Source organism: Nelusetta ayraudi, unplaced genomic scaffold (genome assembly GCF_046127955.1).
Source record: "Nelusetta ayraudi isolate G7.1 ecotype Tasmania unplaced genomic scaffold, CSIRO-AGI_Nayr_v1 ptg000175l, whole genome shotgun sequence".
Lineage (NCBI taxonomy): Eukaryota > Metazoa > Chordata > Actinopteri > Tetraodontiformes > Monacanthidae > Nelusetta > Nelusetta ayraudi.
Genome location: NW_027466224.1, coordinates 701,501 through 723,668, shown reverse-complemented (window position 1 = coordinate 723,668; position 22,168 = coordinate 701,501). Strand labels below are relative to the sequence as shown.

Genomic DNA, 22,168 nt, shown 5'->3' with positions numbered 1-22,168 from the left:
TCTCGTTCTCCCTCTCTGTCTGTCTGTCTCTCTCTCCCCCCTCCCTCTCTCTGTCTCTCTCTCTCTCGTCCTCTTTGTCTCTCTCTCTCTCTCCATCCCACAACAGGTTGCTGTGTGAGAACCGGAGCCAAACCGAACTTGAGCCGAACCCAAGCTCCGGAGTCCACCTTCAGCCTCCACCGCGCCACCGGACCATGGAGGCTCCTGGGGGCCCCGGACTGAGGGCCCCGCTGCGGCCGCTGCATCAGCTGCGGGCGCTGCTGCTGCTGCTGCTGCTGAGCGTCGCCTCACCGGGACACGGCGAGAGGGTGAGCACACACACACACACACACACACACACACACACACACACACACACACACACACACACACACAGCATCACTTCCTGAAAGAGTCTCAGTGGTTGTAATGCTGTTGTACTACTGCAGTAGTACTCAGCAGTACCTTGTTGTGTTAACCAGGTAGTATTGTAGTTTTACAGTGTTATCACCATTGCAGCAGCATAGTTGCACTGTAGCTGTGCTGTTGCGGGTCAGAGTTTCCATTTACCTGTCACGGTCTCTCTGGCCACGCCCCCTCGCCCTGACGACATGACTAGTATCGGGAAGGAGCAACTGGCCCCAGCCACCAAGTCGGAGAGTGAGTCCCCTGGTGGAAAACCAAGGGAACTGCACAACGTTTGATATCCACTTCAGGTCAGATTTGGTGCTGCACATGACGCAGCTGCAGGTGGTGCAGTGGGCGTGGCCAGTGGATAAGACATTTGCCTGATTATTATTGGTTATTTCTGTTGGAGCTGATCAGTTTTGGTTTGGGGGTTCATAGTTAATATGTGGAGGTCACCACCAGGGGGCGAGCCAAGTGTCTGATTTCTCTGGTCGATTGGTCAGTTCTGGTTCCTGGTTCCTCTGTCTACCTGGTTCAGGTCGGGGGGGCCCGAACCTCAGACCGGTTCCAACCGGTTGAACCTGAACTCCATCCAACAGGAAATCAAGGAATGTGAAAGAATCACAAACAGGAAATCAAAGCTCACCACTCAATGACTGCGTTGTGTGTGTGTGTGTGTGTGTGTGTGTGTGTGTGTGTGTGTGTGTGTGTGTGTGTGTTGTGTCTGTCTGATTGTGCAGGCAGACAGACGGGCAGCTCGCTGTTATTTTAGTCGTCTGTTGTGTGTTTCAGCCTTTTGTCTTGATTCGCTGTTATCATTGACCTAAAAACACACACACACACACACACACACACACACACACAGACTTACACACGCACACACACACACACACACACACACACACACACACAGATGTGGTTCTCACACTCCAACAGAAACTCAGTTTTAAAAGACACATTGATCAAATTGTGCAGTTTTATTGATCAGTGCTGCCCCCTGTGGCCACTAAGTTGCAATAAAATCAGTGTCTTTGAAGCCCCAAGGTATTTAGGACTTTTAAAACACTGAAAAAGTGGATGAAATACAGCTATTTTTTGACTCACTGACTATTAATATAATTTCTTCAAGTTCGGCGGGCCGGATTAAAAAGCTTTACGGGCCGCATATGGCCCCCGGGCCGTAGTTTGCCCTGTTCGAGAGGCCAAGTCGGTTCCGTCGGAACTGCAACAAATGGAACATGTTGAACTACAGAGTAGCTGAGCTGGTTTGCTGGGGAGCTGCAAGGTGATGGTGGATCATCGGTCCAGGATGAAGATGAGAAGTGGGCGGAGCTGCTGAACCTTCTTGCACATCGTCACCCTGATGATGTCACAGCGAGGGTCGCCAGGTTCACCCCACAGAACAGCTGGCGCACGCAGCCTTACCCACGATGCCCTACTGCAGGCCTGTCGAGGCAGGACGGCGAGACCGGAATGCAGATAAGTCGCCATCATAGCTCCATCAGCGGCGGCGGCGGCTTATCGCAGGAAGAGCTGCAGCAGCTGCAGGACACAAAGAACACAGCAGATAACGACATCATGAAGCGACACGTCCAGGACCAGGACCAGGACCAGGACCAGGTCTCAGAACTGGAACATCACCCTGCCTGAGGGTGGCATCACAGCGCAAACTGAACAGGCTGACATCATGTCCAGGTTGCAAGTTCAGGACCTGGTCCCAGTCTGACCCTGGTCCTAGACTGACCTTGATCAAAGACTGATCTTGAACCCAGTCTCACCCTAGTACCAGTCTAACCATGGTCCAAGACTGACCCCGATCCCAGACTGACCCTAGTCCCAGACTGACCTTGACCAAAAATTGATCCTGAACCCAGTCTGACCCTGGTCTTGTCTCTCTGCAGGTGTGTGTGTGCAGCGGGAAGTCTCTGTGTTACTGCGATGGTGTCAAGGGACAGAAGGTAAGGTTGCATGATGCACTGCTGTTCAGGGGTCTTTTTTTCTCATTAAGGTTTTGGGTTCGATCCCCAGGCCTGGGGCCTTTCTGTGGGATATAATTGGAGGAGGTTCTTGCTATGTCTGTGTGCTCCTCTGGCGCATCCACAGGCCAAAAACATGCATTTGCTGCATTTGGACTCTAGATCAGTGCTGGAAACACCTTTTGACTTGTGGAACCTCAATGGGTTGTAAAACTGTGACAGAGGGGGGAAGTGGAGCAGTAGCAGATGGGTGGAGTGTTTTGTTAACCCACCCCATAGGAGAAAATTATATATGATGGGATATGTAGGAAGCATGTAGCTTTAATGTCAATTGTAAATGAACAACAGTGTTGCAACAAAATCTATGTCTTTAAAGCTCTTTATTGGAACGAATCTTAAAACACTGCAAAATGGATGAAGTACTGCTGTTTTACAACTTACTTACTGAATTTTATGATTTATTATTTCTTTAAGTTGGGCTGCACATTGCCCGGGGCCGTAGTTTGCCCAGGCCTGCTCTAGATGGTCCGTAGGAGTGAGTGCGAGTGCGAATGGTTGTTTGTCTCCTTGTGGTGCTGCCATAAACTGCAGACTCGTCCAGGGTGGAGGCCTACCTTGCTTAGGCTCCACCCACTCACCATGCACTTTGACCTTCATGTGTCTGGGTCAGCGTCCAACCTTCACCCAGCCTGCTCACATTCTCTCCTGCTGGAGTCGGTTCATGGTGGAACTACAGACTTCAGGCCTGAGTTCTGTCTGAGGTGTGTTGCTGCCCTCCAGTGGCCAACTGCTATCACTGCAGCCTTCACCAGTTCAGGCTCAGGGCTGGCGCTGGACCTACTGATTTTGTTCAAATACTTTTTGGTTTTTATAGATAGTTATTTATAAAAACCAACCTTTTGGTCCAACGCTGCCCCCTATCTGCCCACATGAGAATGTTAAAATGCAGTTTTCTGAGAGGCACCGTGGCTTTCCGATGGTTCCTTGGACCACCCAGGAGACCTGGACAAAGGCTGGTTCTCCTCCACTGAACATGAAACCTGCTCCTCTGCAAGGAGCCTGAATGCACCTGGACCACCAGGACGTCTGCACGCCTGAGTGTGAGTCTGCTTCATCTCACACCTTCTCCACTCTGCCTCGGCCTGCAGGGTGAATTAGGCTTCCCCGGCTACGACGGACTCCCCGGTGTGGTGGGCTACCCTGGGAACGAAGGCCACCAGGGCTCCGCTGGAGAAAAGGTAGTAGCCTGCTGAGAGCCGATTGTTTATGGTGTTCCTCAGGGTTCCTCAGAGTTCTGTGGGGTTCGCCTGGGTTCTGTCTTCATTCAGTGCACAGTATTTGTCTTCTGATGATGTTCTGTCCACCAGGGTTCCCTAGGACCAGCAGGAGGTCCTGGACTGAAAGGCTCCCGGGTAAAACTGCTGCTGCTGCTGTTGCTGCTGAAGACCTGTTGGGTCTCTGTGATTGTGTTCTGAGTCTGTCTGGTGTCTGCAGGGTCTCCCAGGACAGCCAGGTTTCCCAGGACCCCCTGGACTGCCAGTAAGCATCAGAACTCATTGACTCAGTCTGACTCAGGAGGATCTGCAGGGTCCAACCAGAAGCAGGGGAAAACCTGGATCATTAAAAATCTCTGCAATCGAAGCCTCCTAGAAAGTAAATTTATGTAGCGATGATAGTTTTCCGCTCTTGTCAAAGACCTCGAGTTGACTTGAGTTCAGGTCCTACTCGGTCTTATAGTCCTGCTTCTGGTTCTCTGTCAGTCATCTCCTGAGCTACAGCAGATTGTCAAGTTCCTTCTTCTCAGGGACTCCCAGGACATGAAGGAGCCATTGGCCAGCCAGGACTCCCAGGATGCAACGGGACAAAGGTAAGAAGAGGGCTAATCCAGCTAGCCGCTGCCGGCAGACCACAGCTAACTCTACTGGTTGGCTGCTTTTCAGGGTGATTCTGGCGTTCCAGGATTCCCTGGACTTCCAGGACCTGCTGGCCTCCAGGTGGCGCCCTGCCTCATCAGCAGCAGCAAAAAGCTATGCCAGGCTATCACACTATGAGAGTGGCTAACAGTGCTTGTATGTTTCAGGGTGAACCAGGACCAAGAGGTGCAAAGGTAACACAAACACACACACACACACACACACACACACACACACACACACACACACACACACACACACACACACACACATGCACGGAGATAAAGCACTACAGAAAAAATCCAGCTGAAGTTTGCTGAACCTGTTGAGAGTTCACACATGTTAATTAGTTGAGTTAAATATGTATGTTTCTTTGTATCAGGGACCATGGTAGAAAACAACATCAGTCTCACAGTGAGAAACTGTCAACATACAAAACAAAACAATCGGTACTCATGTGCATAACGCACATGCACGCACACTGCTGTAAATTCTTGAGGGTTGAAATTCTGTGCCCTGTGTTTTTCTTTTCATCGGGCACCTTAGCGGGCAGCTAAAGGGTCTTCAGCCTGTTCGCAGCCTTGCAGCTGTTTGTGCCTACACATTGCTGTCAGACCAAAGTGCCCCAGTAAAGACCTGTGAGCTGCTAACGTCCAGTCTTGCCCTCTAACTAACCCTGACCCCTGACCCCTGACCTCTGTCCTCCCCAGCAGGTCTCTTCCCTAAACACTCTCCAATACACACACATCACCCACACTCAGGTAGAAAACAGAAGAAATGAGAACATACAGGTATCCAAATGTTTCATGATTCCATGAATCTCATTTCACCTTCAGATGAGTGAAACACCTCAGAATACATTTTCTGACTCAATGGGAAAAATGTTGAAGTCTCAGCAAAGTTCCTGATTGGTTGGGAGATTGTTCCAGTCTGGAGTCTTGAGTTCAGTCTAGATTGTAGACCAGCGGTTGGCAAACTTTTTGACTGGTGGGGGCCACAATAGGTAGTAAGATTTGACAGACAGGCCTGTAAATATGTATGGGCGATACGTAGAAAAACAATAAACCAAAGCAAAGTTGGAATAAAATCAGTGTCTTTGAAGCCCCACAGTATTAAACTTTTTATTGCAATGACTCGACTTTTAAAACACTGAAAAAATTGATGAAATTCAGCTATTTTATGACTTACTGACTTAATATCATTTCCTCAAGTTTGGCGGCCCGGATTAAAAAGCTTAAATGGCCGCATACGGCCCCCAGGCCATAGTTTGCCCCTGCCTACATCCAGAGTCTAGACTAGATTTAGACTCCAGCCTTGTTCTGTGGGTTGCTGGTTTTCAGTCTGTGTCTCTGATTTCAGGGGGACACGCTGGTCTTTCCCACCACCAAGGCTCTGCCAGGAGCTCCAGGACCACGAGGACTGGATGGAAAACAGGTCACATGATCACAACAGAAGAAATCTCTGCCTTGGAATGGCTTTGATGTTTGACCCACAACACTCCAGTGACTGGGTTGCAGTTTCTAACTTGTTGGGTTCACACATGCAACTGACACAGAGTTAATCCAGAATTAGGCACAGACCACCTCCACATTCTAGTGGGCAGGGCCTCGGACCTGAGGTGGATCTTGTTCTAAGGAAGCACTGCAGGGTTCTGCTGCAAACCTTCTTAACCTTTGGAGAGGGACATGGTCTCCCACAGCCAATCAAAATCCAGGAAGTGCATCAAGGTGTTGAATCTCTCCCCCTCTGATTGACTACCAGAGGCTGAACTCTGATTGGTGGTTTGCAGGGACCAGTTGGGGAGCAGGGTGAGCCAGGACTCCTGGGACCACCGGGACCTTCTGGACGTCCAGTATGTGTCTTGACTATCAAGTGTCCAACTGTGTTCACACTGCTGAGTTGACTTGCTGAAGAAGGGTTTGTTTCGCCTGCAGGGGGGTCCAGGTCTGCCAGGGATGTCGGGAGAGAAGGTGGGTAAGCTGGTCAGGTGGTAGGTGGAGTCATTTGACATCAATCTGTCTTCATGTTACTCTGGTTTCAGGGTCAGGAGGGTCTCAGTCCAGTGACTCCAGGAGCTCCAGGACAAAAGGTCAGTGGTCCAAATGAAAAGCAAATAAACTCATATTCCATCTTTCATCATCATCATCATCACCATCACCACTGTCACCATCATTACCACCACCATCATCATCCTCATCTTCTACATCTTCATCATTCCCAGGGTGATCGAGGTCCACCAGGAGTTCCTGGACAGAAAGGAATCAAACTTTACGCTGAGGGGCCCAAAGAGTTAAAGGTCTGCCTGCCTGCCTGTCTGTCTTCCAATCTGTCTGCCTGCCGCCTCTCTGTCTGTCTGTCTGCTCTTCCTCCTCATGATGTGTCTCTCTCTGTCTTCAGGGGGAACCAGGCGTCGCTGGAGACAAAGGATGCCGTGGATTTCCTGTAAGTTATATCTTCTCCTGTCCAAACCCAAATCTCCTCCTATTGGCTGAGTGTGATGGTGGTCCGGGTTCCTGTGCAGGGTGATGAAGGTCGCCCCGGCGTGAAGGGGGAGGCGGGTGAACGTGGAGACCCCGGCCCACTGGTAAGACCTGTCTCACACCTCAGACTGCCTGTGAAGGAGGTGAGACGGCTGTGAACCTGCTGTGTTCCTGTGGTTTCAGGGTAAACCTGGGAAGGACGGCGTCCCCGGGGAGCGAGGAGCCCAGGTAGCATGCTAAGCTAACACAGTGCTAACACTGTGTGAAAGTTGCAATGAGATAATAGTAATGGGGCATCGACCCTGTATGCGTGCAGGGGGAGTCGGGTGATCGAGGTTTCCTGGGCCCTCCGGGCATCGAAGGAGCTCAGGTGAGTTCGGCAGCAGTTTGTGGGCGGGGCCAGCAACGATGGTAGCAAAATGCTAGCAGCTTCGCGGTGCTGATGGAGGCTGTGTTGCAGGGAGAGAAGGGTGATCGCGGCTTTCCGGGACTCCCAGGAGAGGTGAGTGTGAGAAAGAACAAGTCCATAGAGTTTGTTTCAAGTGCATAAACATAATTGATGATGCGATATAAGAGGACAATATAGTGGTGCGGCGGTTAGCTTAGCGCTGTCATCTCACAGGGAGCATTTTGAAGATGAGACTGATTTAATCGCAAAACAATTATCCACTAAATACACCTTTTCAAATTGCAGTAACAAACGAATGAACAAATACATTTGGTTGACGATGAAACACTAGGGTTTCACCAAGGAGGGTTATCAAACCCAGAGGTTGGTCATAACCCGGGGCCCTGATCTCAGTATAATTATTTAGAGAAACAAACAAAAAAACAAACCAGCTTTAGTTTTATTCCAGAAGGGTTTGACGCTTAGCACTCAGCAGAGTACTTCCTGCTCCAGACCTCGCGGCGACAGAGTTTCAGGCAGGAGACTCAGAGAAACTCAAAGTTTGTAGGTTCCATTTAGTTGGACAGTTCCACTTCCTAGTAGTTTGCTGTAGTTTAAAAACTTAATATGGAGTTGATAGTTAGTGTCACCCCAGTCTGCTGTCCTGTCAGCAAGCCTCAGTGCTCTCCATCGTTCAGCAGGTGTTTCGTCCTCACGTTAAAGTGAACCAGTTCAGCAGAGACGGAACCAGTTCCAGCTGGTTGGCTGCTGGTCAGGATCTGAACTCTGATCTTTGATTCATTAATCTTTTTTTTTTTTTAGACATTCTGGGTCCACATTTTTCTAAAGGGCCAGCCTGGAGTGACAGGACCCCCTGGACCTCCGGGACTCCCTGGAGAACAAGGTGTCGCTTCAAAGATTCTCCATTCTTTGGTCTTGATGTCTTGGTTCAACGACCAGTTGTCACCAGACTAAAAACCTCAGCAGGAATTAGTTAAAAGTATTTTCGAAATAAAGGTGGAGCGAACCCAGGATGATTGGCTTATTTGTTATAATTTCCCACTTGATTTTTTTAAATTGGGTTTTACTTGCTAATCAAGCGTTATTGAGGCTCTATTGATGGTTGATCTCCTGCTTCTCTGCTTCCTTTTTAGGTCTCATTGGTTTTCCAGGCCTGCAGGGGGAACCAGGTACAAGTTCTGGCTCTGCCACTTCTTCCACAAAGACTCATTTCACACCCATCAGACCTAAAACAAAAGAAATTCTCTGATTCTGTCACTGTTCAAATCTAACCCCTGCTGACTGGTGGAACAGGCCAAATCTAAATGTTAACATTTCACAGTAAAATACAGCACATTTTTTATTATGACGTTTTCCAATCAGTGCTTGAACAGTTCTGTCTGCTTCCATTGAAGCGGTTTCCAAGTGTTGAGTGTGAAAAACAGAACAGCCGTGTATTTTTTCACAAAGCCATGTGGAAAACTGGGAGTAGAAAATACAACCATTGTAAACTCAAACAAACAAGGAAAAAAACAGACTTTTCAGCAGAACTTCAGCCTGTTCACAGCTGAAATATCTCCAGGGGAACCCAGGTTAGTGCTAGCGCCAGGCGAGTGCTAGCGCCAGGCTAGTGCTACACCAGCAAACATGGTCAATCATTCTGCTTGCTCTGGCTCAGTTGGTTTTCTTCTGATTATACAAAATGCTTTGAGACGTCTTTGGTTGTTATTTAGTGTTGTACAAATAAAAGTCGATTGATTGATTGATTGATTGATTGAAGTTCGAGGATACAGTATTAAATTTGGGTTTATCTAAAAGTATAAGGGATTAGGGAGTAGGGGCAACAGGACTTGTTCTTGCGATCTTGAAGACGTTTCGACTCTCATCCTTCAGTTCTGAACTGAAGAAGCCTTTCAACTCAGAACTTCTGAACAGAAGAAGGCTTTCGGATGAGAGGCAAAACGTCTACAAGATTACAAGAACAAGTCCAGTTGTGACTAAACCCTTCTACTTTAAGATGACCTGGATGACTGAGAATATTCACACATGTTGGGTTTTTCTAAAAAAAAAAAAAAAAAAAAAAACCTCTTTGCCCCATCTAGGTGTGGCTCTCCCTGGTCCTCCGGGTCACCCTGGGCCACCTGGATCTACTGGATCCAAAGGAGAACTAGGCGAGCCAGCCCCCATTGTCATTGGTCCACCAGGACGGACTGGAGCTCCTGGAGGTCGTGGAGCTGTAGGAGAACCAGGAGAACCAGGAATTCCAGGTGGAGTGTGTGTCTCTTAGTCAAGAGTGTCACCAACTAGCGCTAAAAAAAAAAAGAAATCCACATTTGTAGCTGAGCTGAACACCTCAGATGAAGCTCTGAATAAAATTATGAGCACAGGCCAAAAATCACAACCATAACAATCACAATAAGTAGTCATAACCATCTGTCCTTATTTACTCATCTGAGAAAAAAATTGTTTTCTTGTCTTGAAATGCTAAGCTAACATTAAGCATGATTGTGTGTTACAGATTTCAGGCAGGGAGCAGTTGGTCCCCCAGGACGGAAAGGTCTTCAAGGCCTGATGGGACTTCCTGGAGCCAAGGGGGAGGATGGAGGGAAGGGTGGGTGAGAGAAAGGCCAAGATACCGTCTCCCTTAACATGACTTAAATTGACAACATGACCTCTATTGAAACCAAATGCAAATCCAGTGGTTATTGGTCGACAGGTTTGAAGGGAGACGTTTGCACCACCTGTAAAATTATCTTCGGCCCTCCTGGACCTGCAGGTAAACCTGGAGAGCCTGGTGAGGAGGGTCTGATCGGTAAGGACACAAAATAGAGAGAAAAACAAGTTAAAGCAGAGTTTAACATCTTTTTGAAGACGAGACAAAGATATCAAGACCAAGTTTGGATATGTGTCTTGCTTTTCAGGCCCTCTTGGTTTGCTAGGACCAAAAGGTTCCAAAGGGGTCCAAGGTATTCAAGGACTACCTGGTGCAAAGGTGAGCTTTGATGGTCGTGCTCTGATGGCCCTCTTTTGGGGGCCAAAACTCCTCTGATGCCCCCTATCTTTCTCAGGGACTCTTTGGTATCCCTGGGCCAATTGGCCCCCCAGGATTGGTTGGTGACCCTGGGGTCATGCAGAGAGTTGGGCAGAAAGGTGAAGATGGAGTCAGGGGGTCAGTGGGACCTCCAGGTTTGGAAGGGAAAGATGGACAGGAAGGGCTTCAGGGACCGAAGGGTTTTCGAGGACCAAAAGGATCCCAAGTGAGTTGTGCAAATATCTATGAATGTTCAGAATATCACTCCAAACACAATGTACTACTGAACTTTCTGACGGAGTTTCATCTCAAATGGAGACAAGAACACCGGATGGAATCCTCTCATGGTTTGTGTTCCTTCAGGGGCCTCTGGGACTGAAAGGAGACCAAGGCCCCTATGGGAAGACTGGTTCCAGAGGGCTTATAGGTCAGATGGGACCTCCAGGACCTCCTGGAATTGGACCTCTAGGATCTCCAGGCCTGAAAGGCAGCATGGGAGTCATTGGACAGCGAGGAGATCCTGGAAAACCAGGTGGAAACATCAGAATGAGAACCTGATTTCACGTTTGTTTTTATTATTTCAAAATTTGGTTAGATTTTGTTGTTTTTTGTGCTTCATTTTGCGATTTGTAGTGATCAGTGAAGCAGTAGGATGAGGGTGGGGCAAGCTCAGTGAACTTCACATTTTGCTCTGTTCAATCATTTAGGAGAAAAGGGTTCTCCAGGTGAGGTCAATGTCTCTCCAGGAGACCCGGGACAGAAAGGAGAAAAAGGTTTATCTGGAAACCCAGGACCTGAAGGTGAGATGGGTTGTCTGTGTGGCTCCCAGTAAAGTGTAGTACCCAGTTTGGCTCAGTGTTTAGTTTGATTATGCTACAAAGCATGAACTGTGTTCTCTCTGCTGGTCTCAGGCAGGACTGGACCTCCTGGGGATCCAGGAACTGTTGGACCGAAGGGAGTAAAAGGAGACAAAGGATTTTCACTTCAGGGCCCTCCAGGGTTCCCAGGTTTCAAAGGTTAGAGTTGCAGGGAAGAGTTGTTTTTGCTCTGTAGACTTAATAAACATCTTATTCTTGTTGTGTTCAGGGCCTAAAGGTATTCCAGGAGCTCCAGGTTTACCAAGTAATGGTCTTAAAGGACGGGCAGGGCCTTCAGGTCCTCCAGGGATGCCAGGCCTGAGGGTAATAACCTCATAAACAGGAATTTGTTGATAGACAAAGTAGGGAGCATTTTGTTGTGGTGCACAGCACAACACAGCACAAAACTCGGTAGATGTCCCTGGAACTGTCTCAAAAAATAGAGCAAATTACCAATAATTATGAGAAGCAATGAATCAGACACAGGTGTTCTATTGGCTGTGCTGACCTGTGTCCACAGGGGGACAAAGGCATTGGTTTCCCGGGGCAACAGGGCCATTCTGGTCCCCAGGGAGAGGATGGATCTGTAGGACCTCCAGGCGAACCAGGACCCCCGGGATCTGCTGGAGCTCCCGGCTCTCCAGGACAAGGTGGACCCCTAGGCCTAAAAGGTAGATCATTCTAAAATACTTAAGAGTCCTCGTACCTTGGTTGAGTTGAATTTGCAGTGAAACACTTTCTGACTCACCTTTGCACCCCTCACGCTTTCCCCCTTGTAGTTATTTAAATATGACTTCTGCTTTGATTGATTTATAATCGCAATTTGTCTTATCCCAGGTACAGTATTTATATTTTGTGTCACAGTCCATAAAAATCAAAAGCTGATGTCTGCTCAGAACTATAACCATTTGTGAAGAGAGTCCTAGTCAACAAATGAAAAGTAGGCAGTTAAAGTCAGGACTGTGGTTAGTCTCTAGGTGTCAAACAGAACCCTGTGTAGACTGTGGCTGTGGTTGTCTGGCCACCTGAAGATCATGTAGAAGAACCTGAGGAACAGATTGACGCCCCAGCAGGCCCCTGTGTCACTGGGTCCGGACCAAGCAGTAAAAGTGAACTAAATGTTCTCAGGTCACCATGGTCTAGCTGGTCTACCCGGTCCTGTTGGCTTTGTTGGCCCCTGCTTACCTGGACTCCCTGGATCCAGAGGACAGCAGGGACCATTGGGTGTTGTTGGATTCACAGGTAAAACCTTCACCTACTGTCATCTCTGTCCAAACTCTTGGACGTCCTTCAGCCTTACAATATGTCCACCAACAGGGACCCGTGGCCTGAAGGGTGTGCAGGGTGACCCTGGGCTACTGGGGGTGGGATCCCCAGGAAGTCAGGGACCATATGGAGCTCCAGGGTTTGATGGCACTCAAGGACCAATAGGAGTAATTGGACCGAAGGGTGTGGGAGGCACCATCGGGGAACCAGGGAGCCCAGGTAGGGATGAGCTGGATCCAGAAGTTTGCTTCCTAGATCTTTGCTGTTCATGCCTGCCATTCTCTTTCAGGCCTCAAAGGAGATCAGGGTCCTCCAGGGGCCCCTGGGAGACCAGGGGATGATGGGAAACCAGGCGAGATCGGACAACCTGGGCCTAAAGGTTTTAACATGGATTAGTAAAGTAGATATTATTATTGAACTGATGATTATTGATGAGCGTATGAGGGGGAAGAGAAACTGGCTGATGTTCTTTCTACTGTTGTCATGTCATGTTGTATTTGTTGTGGCTTTGATTTTATTGCATCATTTTCATGGTTCGGTCCATCCTGTCATTCAGCCAGCCCAGCAGTCAGCAGGTTGTTCAGCTAAACCTTTGCTATGTGATTCTGCTCTTTCTGTCATTTCTCCAGGCGAGATGGGCGTCCCTGGGCTCAGGGGCCCCCAGGGGTTCCAGGGGCCTCAGGGTGACACCGGAAAAAGTGGTTTGAAAGGAATTGAGACACCTGTGGATGTGTTTGGGGATGTTGGAGACCCTGGAAAACCTGGTACGTCTTACTGCTGGGGAAAAAATAACACTGACCCCTGGGGCCAATTCTATATCACACATCCCCAGCGAGCAGCACCAGACTGATCATCCATCCATCCAGCCTCCACTGAAGGTGGTGGTGGGTGGAGGGTATATTAGGTGTGTTAGGATGAAGGCGGGGCTTCACCTGGACAACAGACAGCATGTCTGTAGACTGTGGGCAGGGCCAGAGTGTGACAGAGGCCACGCCCACACAAGGAGCGCAGTCAGAAATGCACCGGCTGGGAACAGAACCCACAATCTCTGTGACTGATCGTGTGGTTCAACAAGCCTCCATCAGATGATTAGTTTTAATCCTGGTTCACATCTCAGTCCAACCTGACAGATCTTTGGTGTTGACGCAGTAACAACTTCCTTGACCGAACCTTCTAATCCTTAACCCAGGCCACATGACCTTTACCCAGCTAGTATTCTCCTCATCCCCTAATCTCCTGTCAGTCAGATTCCTCCCGCAGCTTCACCAGGCCAAACTGACTCGTTTCTTCTGGTCATCAGGGGTGGAGGGCCTCACTGGCTTGGGAGGCGACCGAGGTCCTGCAGGCCCTCAGGGCCCCAGCGGCGGCACCGGCACACCTGGAAGCACTGGGCAGCCAGGTGAGCAGACGCAGAACACACAAGTACAACACACAAGTACACGTGTGTCATTTCCGCATGTAAAGATTCTACTACCAACAGTAGGAGGGGCCGGTGTGACGCCTCATTAACGCATCAAATACAAGCTGCATGCCTGCAACTTCACATCATAATGTTGTTCCAGGACTGGTGGGAGACCCAGGCTCAGATGGAGAGAAAGGTGTTGTGGGTTCCTGCGGCCTGATTGGACTCTCTGGAGCCCTGGGACAGCCTGGTAACTCACCTCGAGGGACGGGGACTCACTCCAAACCCTACACCGTTCCCTCAACAACACAACACTTGATTTCAGGCCATTTGCTTGATCAGCACTGTCAGACCTGATTCCTCCCAGGACCACGCCAGCATTCCAGTTGGTTCCAGTTCAGGGTTGTAAACGTATGAATACAGTTACACCTGAACATATTGGAAATTGTCTCTATTTGTTATTTATTCAAGTTACCAGCGTTGCACTTGTTCTGTGCTCACTATTACTTTCGCTTCATTTCACTTAAGTCTTAAGTTAGAAATGAGTGCAGCCAACAATAGACAACTGAGGTGTTCAGCGGGGGAAAAAGTGAAGCCAAGCAGCTGACAGAACTTGGTCTGCACCTTAGCCTGGACCTCAATCTGGACCTTAGTCTGGCCCTCGGCTTGGACCTCGATCTGGACCTTGGTCTGGCCCTCGGCTTGGACCTCAGAAGCGTTTCGCCTTGTCCTCATTGGACTTTGCTTGCAGGTGGTCCAGGGGAGAAAGGCTCAGTCGGACCTTCTGGAGAACGAGGACCAGATGGGAAGCCAGGATCGATAGGACCCAAAGGTCAGAAAGGCCAACCTAGTCCACCTGGACCAGGACCCAAAGGAGCTCTAGGAGAAAAGGTGATCAGTCAGTCACTAAAGTAGTGAGCAGAAATTCTTCCTCATTCAGTGGCCATATTATGAGATGACCTGTATGAAATAAGGCACATTTTCTTCTCACTGTCAAAGTCATGACCTCTGACCCTAGTCTCCACAAAGTGTTTTTCCTAATTGGTGTTTTCATTATATTTCAGAGTTTAATGAGTCACTAGAAACAATTGAAAATGAGGCGTATTGTCTTTCTGGGCTCTTCATAGGGGAATCCAGGACTTCCTGGATTTCCAGGTACAAAGGGGACAGCAGGAGAGTTTGGGGAGTCGGGTCCCCCAGGAGGCAGAGGCCTTTATGGTCCCAAAGGACACTCTGGTTCTCCGGGATGCAGAGGTTTGGCTTGTACAAAATGAAGAGTTTAACCAAGTTGTTGCTGAACATCTGGAGATGAAGATTTGACAATCGCCAAAGAGAAACTCATGTCAGTCTGTGGCCTGCAGGTCCACCTGGATTTCCTGGTGAGAAGGGTTCCGATGGTCCTGCAGGTGAAACTGGACCCCAAGGACCTGCTGGTCTCACAGGTACGCAGGAAGCAGTGCAGGAAAGCATAGCAGGAAAGCTAGCCACCAGCTGACTACAAGGCCTGTAACGGTTGTAGTAGTTGCTACTCTCCAGTTCGGCCATCAGGGGGTAGCATTTTGTCTTTAAGCATGAATCTGCACTTGTTCTCTGTGAATTGTTCTCATTAGAGCTTATTCTGTTGAAAATGGACCATCATGTTTAGGTAACAAAGGGGCTCCTGGAGATCCTGGTCCAGCTGGTATGAGAGGCAACCAGGGCCAGGACGGGATCCCTGGGCCTCCTGGAGAGAAAGGAGCCATGGGAGGTAGGAGGCCTGATGAATGAAAAGTCCTCCCTGCAGCTACTTCACCCTCTTCTCATCACTGTCTTCTCTGCTGGCAGCTCCTGGAATAGGACCTCAGGGCTCTGAGGGCAAGAAGGGTTCACCTGGTGAGTTCTGAAGGCAGTGGTGGTGCTGTGTGTCCCCACCAGAACCAGAACCAGAACCACTCATCCACACTTAACGTAACTGTGCACCTCTGTTTGCCTTCTCAGGCTGCGCTGGGGAAAAAGGTCCTACTGGTCCCTGTGGTCTTCCAGGTCCTTCTGGTCTTACTGGGGCAGCAGGAAGTCGTGGTCCTCCTGGCCCACCTGGACTTCCTGGTCTCCCAGGAACCGAGGGTGTCTGCAGCCAGGGACTCAAAGGAGAACGTGGAGTTGAGGGCGAACAAGGACCCAGAGGTGACGAGAACCTCTAGCAGGTGGTGGGAGAAGCACCGAGAGGCAGAACTACCCATCCCATAATCCTCAGCTTCTCCTCCTCCTGTTCGGAGACTCGTGACCATGATTGCCAGGCGCGCACACACACACACACACACACACATAGTCTTTGATGTGTGTCTTGGTCTTCAGGTCCGGCTGGCATCCTGGGCCCCCCCGGTCCTCCAGGTCAAGGTTTCAAAGGAGACAAAGGGAACCAAGGGGCAACAGGTGGGGCAGGACCGCCTGGTTGCCAGGGAGACCCTGGTCTTCCAGGCTTAACGGTCAGTTCGTCTGTGACACACACACACACACACACACAAACACACACAGCACATTAGCATAGCTGCTAGCTTACCCTTAGTGTTAATGCTAAGATAATAGAAGGTGCTAAGCTAACAGAAGAAGCTGACCCTCTGACAGCAAGTGCACTCATCTAAAACAAGACCCACAGACCCACACATTGTCGATGCTGCCCACAGGGTGCAGAGGGTGCAGTAGGGCCACCTGGACAGAAAGGCACGATGGGAGCTCTGGGAGTCACTGGACCTGTTGGTAAATCCATCAGCAGCATCTTTACCTGCTTCACTTCCTTTTTGTGGACACCGTGTCTGAGCTGTGATTGGACTCTAAAATTCCCGTGTGTGTCTCAGGTTTGAGCGGAGAGCAGGGACTGCTGGGTAATCAAGGACCCCAAGGACCTCTGGGACCCCCTGGGAGGAGAGGTACCACCACTTCACACTGTGAAGACCAGTACTTCTGTAACAAGAACTGACCCTAATGATGCCCCCTGCAGGCCAGAGAGGGGAGGACGTAACCAGGGAAATACAGCTGGTGCCTGGTGACAGAGGTCCCACGGGAAGACCAGGACCCCCTGGAGAGCAGGGACCACCGGGGGCTGTTGGCGGAGCCGGGGGTCCAGGTGAGTCCATGGTTCCATTTGAAGTCTTATTGGTGTGGTGTGGACACTGGGTGACCTGGGTTCTGGTTTTGGTTCTGCAACTGCAGGTGTGAATGGCAGAGAGGGCGGAGCAGGAAGACGAGGAACTTGTGGTCAACCAGGACGGAAAGGGGATCAGGGAGATCCAGGACCTCAAGGACCTAAAGGTCAGAAAACTGATCGACTGTCAGCCTGAGAGCAGCCAGCAGAGGGCGCCAGACTCACCAAAGACCCTGCAACAATCAATCATTTATCCACTGTGATCAGGCCCAGCAGGTCCACGAGGTGCTTCCGGGGCTGGAGGAGCTCCAGGTGGACGGGGATCCCATGGCGAACTGCCGGAGAGCGACGGGTTCCTGTTCACTAGACACAGCCAGGAACTCCAAGTCCCAGAATGCCCTGCAGGATCCAGTCTGGTCTACAGCGGATACTCTCTGCTCTTCATCAACGGGAACAACCGAGCTCACGGCCAGGACCTGGGTACTGCTGACTGCTGAACACTGACCCTGGCCTTGACCTTGACCCAGCACCTGACCGAGGACCTCACTCTGACCCCAGACCAGGGTACCGCTGACTAATCTGACCCTGATCCTGCCCCAAAAGTCAGGACCTGACCCTGACCCAAGACCTGCCTACCGCTGACTGACCCCAACCCTGAACCCAGAATTGCATACTGCTGGCTAATCATGGCTAAGAGCAAACAGGAAAGACCTTGATCTGACTTTCAAAATAAAAGTGCCTCCTGAAGCATCTCTCTCTCTCTCTCTTTTTCTCTGTCTCTCTGTCTCTCTCTCTCTGCAGGAACGTCAGGAAGCTGTCTACCTCGTTTTACCACCATGCCCTTCCTCTTCTGTAGCACCGACAGCACCTGTCGCTACGCCTCACGGAATGACTACTCCTATTGGCTGTCCACCGACCAGCTGCTGCCCAGCAACATGCCGCTCATCTCTGGGGCCACTCTCAAAAGTTACATCAGCAGGTAGGGGGCGCTCTCTCTCTCACACACACACACACATAGAGCCGTTGTGGTGTGCCAGTGACCCGAGTCCCTCCTGGTGCAGGTGCTCGGTGTGCGAGGCCCAAGCCAATGTTGTGGCCCTGCACAGTCAGACCAGCCGGGTGCCCGACTGCCCCGCCGGGTGGCGCCCCCTCTGGCTGGGGTACTCCTTCGTCATGGTGAGTGGAAAGCCGTCCGACAGGCGCGGAAGTGGGCCATCCCGGCGAGTCCGGTGAACCTTGACCTGTGTCCGCAGGAGACGGGGGTCGGGGCGGAGGGCTCGGGCCAGCCGCTGGCCTCTCCTGGTTCCTGCCTGGAGAACTTCCGGAAGATTCCCTTCATTGAGTGCCACGGCAGAGGAACCTGCAACTACTACACCGACTCCTACAGCTACTGGCTGGCTGCGCTCGACCCCGCCCACATGTTCAGGTGGGTCCTTAATAAGGATGGCGGTGCGGTGGTTAGCGCTGCTGCCCCACAGCAAGGAGGTCGTGGGTTGGATTCCGGGCCTGGGACCTTTGTGTGTGGAGTTTGCAGGTTCTCCCTGTGTCTGCTGGGTTCTCTCCGGGTTCTCCCTGTGTCTGCTGGGTTAAAAGACATCTTTTAATCGTTTTCTTTGGCTGAGTCTTGACCAGTCTTGAATAAAAAATCCCATGTCGGCCCAGTCCGAGACTGAGACAAGACCCAGTAAAAATGCCTTCGAGACCCTTAAAAGTGGTCTCGAAACCGGTCTCTGTCTCTCTGTCTCTCTCCTCTGACGCCATGTGCGTGAATGTCTCTCGCCCACAGCAAACCGCGACCTCGCACCGACACCCAGGAGTTTCCAGGAAGTCTGATCAGCCGCTGTCGAGTCTGCATGAAGCAGCTGTAGCTGCTGCTCGACCCCCCGGTGTGGGCGGGGCTCTGCAATAGACCCTTCCGCAATGTATCTCTTCCAGGAATCTTTCCCGTTCAACTGTCTTTGTTTCATCGAGCTCCAGACGATGGTGGCAACGCCGGGATCTGCTTGGTTGGCGGGTCTCAGCCGGTTGTGGCGCTAATGGTGCCGCCACTAGCCAGCTAGCTGTTTTAATCCTCTGGCTAACGTCGGTAAACATCCAGCTAAAACCATCAGAGCTGATAATAACCAAAACAAGATGAGTTGCAGTGAGCTGTTTGTTTTGTATATTTTGCGTAATTTAGTTGAGTTGTGCAGAAACCAGTTGAGCAGTAACCTGAATCCTATTGGCTCAAAGCCTCCTGCGTGGCCCCGCCTAGTTGGAAGCCCAGGGTGGCCTTGACTTAGACGGCCAATCAGGCGCCGACTTGCTGGATGAACTTCTGTGTGACGACAGACGATCACACGGCCCGATTTGATGATTCTACCCGTGGTGCATTATGGGTAGTGGTGTCACTTGTACTGTACATACTGTTGGTAACCATAACTGTGGTTGTCGCTCACATATTGTTTCATATTTTTATCAATGTTTGCTGCAGAATCCAATAAAACGTGTCAGAAGTTACTTCCTGTCTCCTTGTCTGACTTTTGTTCAGAAGAACTGCAGAGGAGCTGAGTGGCTTCCCATCGGCAGTGCTGTGTGTTCACAGTTCACAATCTGATTGAATCAGAGTTTTAGAACACCTTCGTCTGATTGGACGGCAGACAGATCAGGAAACTCCGTCACACTCTGAGTTCTCCTGTCATCTTCACACTTCCACACTGACCAGGAAGTAGGGTGATGACAGATAGATGGATGGATAGATGGATAGAGGGATAGATAGATGGATGGATGAATTGATTGTTACCCTCAGCATCTGAAGTGTGGTAATGATGATGATGGTGGTGATGATGGTGATGATGATGGTGATGATAAAGGTGATTATGAAGAGGATGATGGTGACGCAATGCCAACACAGTTGCCGCAGTACTGGCTGGTACCAGCTGGTTCTGACTGGTTAAACTGCTGGTTCCTGGATCAAACTGCTCCAGCCCGATCGTTGGGCCGTCGCCGGCCTCCCCTGGTGATGTCACGGCCACCGCCGTCTCCCGGCAGGAGGCTGATGGAGTGTTTTTCCGACTCTTGCTGTTCTGTTTGCTCTGAGTGGGCAGCTGCCTCTCTGCCTAATGAGTTAGCAGGCAGCGCTAATGACAGCGCTAATCTCCTCGACGCTTCGTTACTTCCTCCGTCTCCAGCCGGACATTCTGCCGTTGTGTTTGACGTCGCCGAGCGCAGCCGGCTGCCGCTGCTAATAGTTTTATTGTTTTATTGTTCTCACACACATAAAGTCAATAAGGACTAATGAGCCCCCGTCACACTCGTCAGCAGCTGCCAATCAAACATGTGACTGGCAGGAGGCGGAGCTTCAGCCTTCAAAAGAGCAGCAGCCAGTCCGGGACCAGAAAGCAGCTAAACCTGGACCAGGACCAGCAGCAGATCCCGGACCAGTAGCAGATCCCAGACTAGCAGACAGTAGGCGCCGCCGCCACCGCTTCTTCTTCTTTTCTTCTTCTTCTTCTTCTTCTTCTTCTTCTTCTTCTTCTTGCAGCTGCAAACTCTCTTCTTTTTCTGATTCTCTGGTGCTTTGCAGGTATGCAGTGTGTCCGTTGTCCCGTCATCTTGGCCCTGATAGCGTCGGTCCTGTGCAGCCCAGCCGTTTCCTCCCAACTGGGCAGAGACCAGAACCCCAACCTGGACAAGAGCCTAGACCTGGACCAGGACCAGGACCTGCAGATGGAACTGGAGCTGCAGCAGCACCGGCTGCTTCAACAAGCTCGCAGTGCAGGACTCCTGTCTGAGGTGAGAGTCCAGCAGCCAATCACAGCGCTGGAGATCAACAGTTGGGTTTCAAAGCTCTCAGCCAATCAGCGACAGCGGCCTTTTCATTGTGACGTCTGCTGGTGTGTTTTGCTTGGTGACTTTTTATTCATTTCATCTTTCTAATGGTTGTGTGAGAGGAAACTCTGAATCCTGTTGCTCCTCCCACTGACTCCTGATTGGCTGTCAGCAACTAAATACTGACCCAGCTCAGGGTCTCTCCACCGGTCATGTGACTCAGCTCTTCCAAACCCCCTGCAGGACTGGACCAAACGTTCTGTAGAGAACCTGCTGGCTCAGATGTCGGAGGCCGGCGCCCAGCGGGGGTCAGAGGTCATCCCCGCGGGGTCAAGGGTCAACCTGGAGCGCTCGGTCGACGCCCCCAACAACAGCCCGCCCCGCGAACGCAAAGCTGGCTGCAAGAACTTCTACTGGAAGGGCTACACTTCCTGTTAGAGCTCCGCCCAGGTACCCACCCCCCTCTCTAGCCCCGCCCCTGCTAAAATCCCCGCCCACTCAGCACCTTCTCCTCCCTCCTGCAGCTGTGACATCACCGCACCACCCGAACCAATCCTTGATGACCTGACGACCAATCAGCTGCTCTCTGGCTGCATGTGCCTGATTCATTCATGTGATTAAAGAGAAGTCAATCAAATTTGTAGCTCCGCCTCTAAATGTCCAAAACAGGAAACACAGGAGGAGGTCGTAGTACTGGGAGTAGTATTGGGATTACAAGTCACCAGTATGCGTGTGTGTGTGTGTGTGTGTGTGTGTGTGTGTGTGTGTACACGTGCTCATTACTTCTCCATTAATACAAACGTGACTCTGAATCCACTCAAAATCATTTACATCACTGCATAATGAGCCAATCAGAGACCTGGATTTGCTCCAGTCACTCTCCTCCTTTTTCCCTCCAATGTCGTTCATCCTTAATCCATCATCATCATCATCATCATCATCATCATCATCATCATCATCGTCATCATCATCATCATCACCTCTTTGTTTGTTTATTACCAGAAAAATCTCCCAGAATCCTGCTGTGTGTTGTGTTGACGGCCTGGTGTGTGATGATGTATTGTGTGTGTGTGTGTTGTGTGTGTGTGTGTGTGTGTGTGTAAGCGGAAGCTCTGTCCACTGCTGCCAACCTCAGTTGTTTGTGTGTCTAAAAGTTTTTAAGGTGCAAACTTGATAAAATCGTTCATAGTTTGTGGAGAAAACCAGAAAACGAAGTCTTGCAGTAATTTAATAAACAGCTGCAGCAGCTGTTCAGATCAGATGATCCGATAAGGGCGACGCCAAGTTAGCGCTCAAACAACCAATCAGCACGTTTTAATGAACGCACAACAGCCGTGAACAAAATGAATCTCTTGGCAGTGACAACACAACAAGCTGTGTGTGTGTGTGTGTGTGTGTGTGTGTGTGTGTGTGAGAGAGAGAGAGAGAGAGAAAACGTAACTACAAGTACACAACGGCACGGGCTTGCAACACAAATTGCAGTGAGTAGAGGATGGGAGGGCGGGGCCACTCCGTGAAGGACGGCCCACTCAGCCGG

At 50.4% G+C, this 22,168-nt stretch overlaps 2 protein-coding genes across 3 annotated transcripts; both read left to right on the top strand.

Moving 5' to 3' along the window:
• Positions 1–57: 57 nt before the first annotated feature.
• On the top strand, positions 58–19,320 carry col4a3 (collagen, type IV, alpha 3). Its single transcript, XM_076014922.1, has 52 exons — positions 58–308; positions 2,289–2,345; positions 3,512–3,601; positions 3,731–3,775; positions 3,858–3,902; positions 4,168–4,230; positions 4,304–4,357; positions 4,444–4,470; positions 5,636–5,710; positions 6,066–6,128; positions 6,211–6,246; positions 6,318–6,365; positions 6,498–6,572; positions 6,674–6,718; positions 6,798–6,860; positions 6,940–6,984; positions 7,073–7,126; positions 7,217–7,258; positions 7,967–8,048; positions 8,299–8,334; positions 9,247–9,411; positions 9,663–9,755; positions 9,861–9,956; positions 10,066–10,136; positions 10,213–10,401; positions 10,539–10,707; positions 10,883–10,975; positions 11,087–11,191; positions 11,262–11,356; positions 11,553–11,703; positions 12,161–12,274; positions 12,350–12,517; positions 12,588–12,677; positions 12,928–13,062; positions 13,599–13,697; positions 13,861–13,950; positions 14,452–14,591; positions 14,828–14,954; positions 15,062–15,142; positions 15,346–15,447; positions 15,525–15,572; positions 15,678–15,863; positions 16,035–16,165; positions 16,364–16,436; positions 16,535–16,606; positions 16,678–16,803; positions 16,890–16,988; positions 17,089–17,301; positions 17,623–17,800; positions 17,883–17,997; positions 18,075–18,247; positions 18,608–19,320. Exons 1-52 carry the CDS (start codon positions 195–197, stop codon positions 18,687–18,689), a joined length of 5,028 nt encoding a protein of 1,675 aa, XP_075871037.1. The 5' UTR covers positions 58–194; the 3' UTR covers positions 18,690–19,320.
• An 818-nt stretch (positions 19,321–20,138) lies between these two features.
• On the top strand, positions 20,139–21,268 carry sst1.2 (somatostatin 1, tandem duplicate 2). 2 transcript variants are annotated; one of them, XM_076014924.1, is made up of 4 exons: positions 20,139–20,268; positions 20,387–20,595; positions 20,875–21,081; positions 21,156–21,268. In XM_076014924.1, the coding sequence occupies exons 2-3, from the start codon at positions 20,389–20,391 to the stop codon at positions 21,067–21,069; spliced, it is 402 nt and encodes a 133-aa protein (XP_075871039.1). In that variant the 5' UTR covers positions 20,139–20,268; positions 20,387–20,388; the 3' UTR covers positions 21,070–21,081; positions 21,156–21,268. The 2 variants fall into 2 exon arrangements, with proteins under 2 accessions (XP_075871039.1, XP_075871038.1); XM_076014923.1 differs by having other exon boundaries at positions 20,875–21,268.
• Positions 21,269–22,168: the final 900 nt, after the last annotated feature.